This window comes from Ipomoea nil, unplaced genomic scaffold, assembly GCF_001879475.1.
Source record: "Ipomoea nil cultivar Tokyo-kokei standard unplaced genomic scaffold, Asagao_1.1 scaffold1769, whole genome shotgun sequence".
Classification (NCBI taxonomy): domain Eukaryota; kingdom Viridiplantae; phylum Streptophyta; class Magnoliopsida; order Solanales; family Convolvulaceae; genus Ipomoea; species Ipomoea nil.
The window spans coordinates 1,244,384-1,247,593 of record NW_017618197.1 but is presented as its reverse complement, the minus strand read 5'-3'; the positions used below and the strand labels follow the sequence as shown (position 1 = coordinate 1,247,593).

General features: G+C 34.8%; 1 protein-coding gene across 1 annotated transcript; it reads left to right on the top strand.

Moving 5' to 3' along the window:
* The first annotated feature begins 1,304 nt into the window (after nucleotides 1-1,304).
* Nucleotides 1,305-2,538, top strand: LOC109192162 (uncharacterized mitochondrial protein AtMg00810-like). The gene is made up of 3 exons (XM_019342748.1): nucleotides 1,305-1,496; nucleotides 1,539-2,068; nucleotides 2,124-2,538. Exons 1-3 carry the CDS (start codon nucleotides 1,305-1,307, stop codon nucleotides 2,536-2,538), a joined length of 1,137 nt encoding a protein of 378 aa, XP_019198293.1.
* Nucleotides 2,539-3,210: the final 672 nt, after the last annotated feature.

Sequence of the window (3,210 nt, the reverse complement as noted above, 5' to 3'; positions counted from 1 at the left end):
CTTAAACAATTACGAATTCAAGGTTCTAATTAGCAACTTAACGACTTCACAATTGAACAACGGGCCCTTTGCAACAATTAATCAAGCAATAACTAAACTCATATAACAGAAGATATATAAATAATAACGTGTAAAGAATAAAATTAAGCTAAATAAATCTCACTGGTCTTGTAGAATTAAACTTCAATAATCGTTGAGTTGGAAAATTCAAACTTAGCAGTACATTGCAGAGAGTGTTTACAGTAAAATAAAGTGATTCTGAGAAAACTTACTATCCCTACTGAAAAATTTAGCCCTATTTATACTACTTCAGGCTCCTAAAAACAATCCTAATTTCCCTAACATTCACAAATAAAATCAATTTCTTCAACCACATAAAACTTAGAAAATAAATAATCTTTAATTTCCTAACCATAGAAAATTAGCAAAGTAGGCTATTGTTGCTCCAACCTTTAATTCAACTAATTTCGTCCGTAGATAGCAGCAGACCACAATTCGAAGAAGCCACAAAAGGAGTCGACGTTAGTTCACAGACGGAGCGCGCGCAGTTCGTCTTCATCGCAGCAGCATACGGAGTCGCCGTTTTGATCTCACGTAAAAGGAAAACAAACATAAAATTGTTTAATTTCATCTTGGGCTTTAATCAATAAAATTAACAAATAGACTACAATGGATCAAATTAAATTAAGTTAGTAAAGAACCCATTTCTTATGTATATTCCTAAAGGCCCAAAATAACATTTAAACTTAATTATTTAAATAATTATTATATTATTACAAAAATATAAAATAAAACATAAAATAAATATAATGTAAAATAAATAAAACTAATTTATTATAAAAAAACTAATCTAATTAAATATAAAAATAGTACTTATCAAAAGTTCATCAGACAGAAACAGACTCCAACCTATCAAAGGGATTATCTTTGTCATAATTCTGGTAGTGAAGACTTTTCCTCATGATATCTCCACAGTTGTAAGCTATGCCAAACTCTCACCTTCCTTTCAATCATTTATCATGAATCTCACATGTCATACTGAGCCTAAAAACTATAAGGAAGCAATAAAACATGTGTGTTGGAGGACAGCCATGAGGGAAGAAATTGCTGCACTGGAGAAAAATTAGACTTGGACATTGGTGGATTTGCCACCATCAAAGAAACCTATAGAGTGTAGGTGAGTGTACAAGATCAAGCACAAGGCTGATGGCACCATTGAAAGGTACAAAGCCAGACCTGTGGCTAAAGGGTACACTCAAACACTTGGCATTGATTATCTTGACACTTTCAATCCAGTGGCCAAGATGACAACCATCAGAATTCTCTTGGCTATAGCTGCTGCAAAGGATTGGCACATTCATCAGATGGATGTGAACAATTCCTTCCTGAATGGGGACATAGAAGAAGAAGTTTATATGGAGCTTCCTCTTGGAGTTGGATGCAAGAAGAATGGTCAAGTCTGTAAACTAGTCAAGTCCCTATATGATTTGAAACAGGTTAGTAGGCAGTGGAACACTAAGTTGTGTGTTACTTTGTAGAAAATGGGTTTCAAACAGTCAATGCCTGATAACTCATTGTTTACCAAAGGCAAAGGATCATCATTTGTGGCACTACTAGTCTATGTTGATGACATAGTGGTGACCAATGCTGATTTAGCTCTAATTCAGCATCTTAAAGTGCAGCTTAATGACATTTTTCAGATCAAGGATCTAGGACCTTTAAAGTATTTTCTAGGTCTAGAAGTTGCAAAACAGAAGAAATGTATTGCAGTATCACAGAGGAAGTATGCCCTTGAGTTGTTAGAAGAAACAGGATTTATTGATTCTAAACTTGTATACAACCCTACAATCCCCTCAAACAAGTTAAGTAAAACTAAGGGTGACTTGCTTGATGATAATACACAGTACAGGAGGCTAGTTGGAAAACTCTTATACCTTACTATCACCAGACCTGACATAAGCTTTGCTACACAACAACTGTCTCAGTTTTTGGACAAACCTACCCACTTACATCTACAAGCAGCTCATAGAGTTCTAAGATACATCAAAAGTGCCCCTGGACAAGGATTGTTCTTTCCAGCCTCAGCTCTTCTGATCTTCATTTAAAGGCATTCTCTGATGCAGATTGGGAGCTTGTGTTGATTCCAGAAAATCTGTTACAGGTTTTTGCATCTTCCTTGGGCAGGCTTTGATCTACTGGAAGTCCAAGAAGCAAGCTACAATCTCTAAGTCTTCCTCAGAAGCAGAATACAGAGCTCTAGCGGCTACTACTTGTGAAGTACAGTGGTTACTTTACTTGCTTGCTGAGTTTGGATTGCATCCTCCTACTCCTTCAGTTGTTTACTGTGATAGCAAATCTGATATAGCCATCAGTGAGAACCCTGTGTTCCATGAACATACAAAACATATCGAAATAGATTGCCACTCAGTCAGAGAAAATCTACAAAAAGGAGTCATCAAGCTATTCCACATTGCTTCCAAAAACCAGTTGACAGGCATTCTTACTAAAGCACAATGTCCAAACACTTTCTACAGTTAGATTTCCAAGCATGGATTGTTCAATATATTCACTCCAGCTTGCGGGTGGCTTTCAGGGAGTAAAGAAAGTGACAGCTTGGCATAACTCCCCCTAAACAATTCGGTTAGCTGTTGTTAGTTGTTTAAGTTGTTAGCAGCATAGTTGAATGTATTCTTTCCCTATGCTCTGTACATATAAATACTTTCTGTGGTTCTTGTTTTTCAATTAATCAGAATACAGTTTTCATAACTTCTGCTTCTATAGTTTTATTCCTTTTCTATCTTCACTCCAACAATTTCATCATATAATAGAATATAGATCAATGTTATATAATTAAGAAATCGCATCCCAATTAGAAAGACATTGACTTGTCACTTACTTTTATATTGAAGTCTTGCACTGGTTTCAATAAACATTACAACATTTGGAATTTATTCGTTGGACTTCACCGACTTATCCGTGTTGTGTTGGATATGGGTGAATAAATCGATACACAAAAAATATATAAAAATATATATTTATTCCAAAAATTGGAATTTCATTTATAGAAAATTAATTCAACCAATTTTGGTACAAAACCAAAATTATATATATATATATATATATATATATATATATATATATATATATATAAAAGAAAGTTCAAATGCGGCGGGGTCTTCCCGTGCGGCAGTACGGCGGAATTCCAGAATA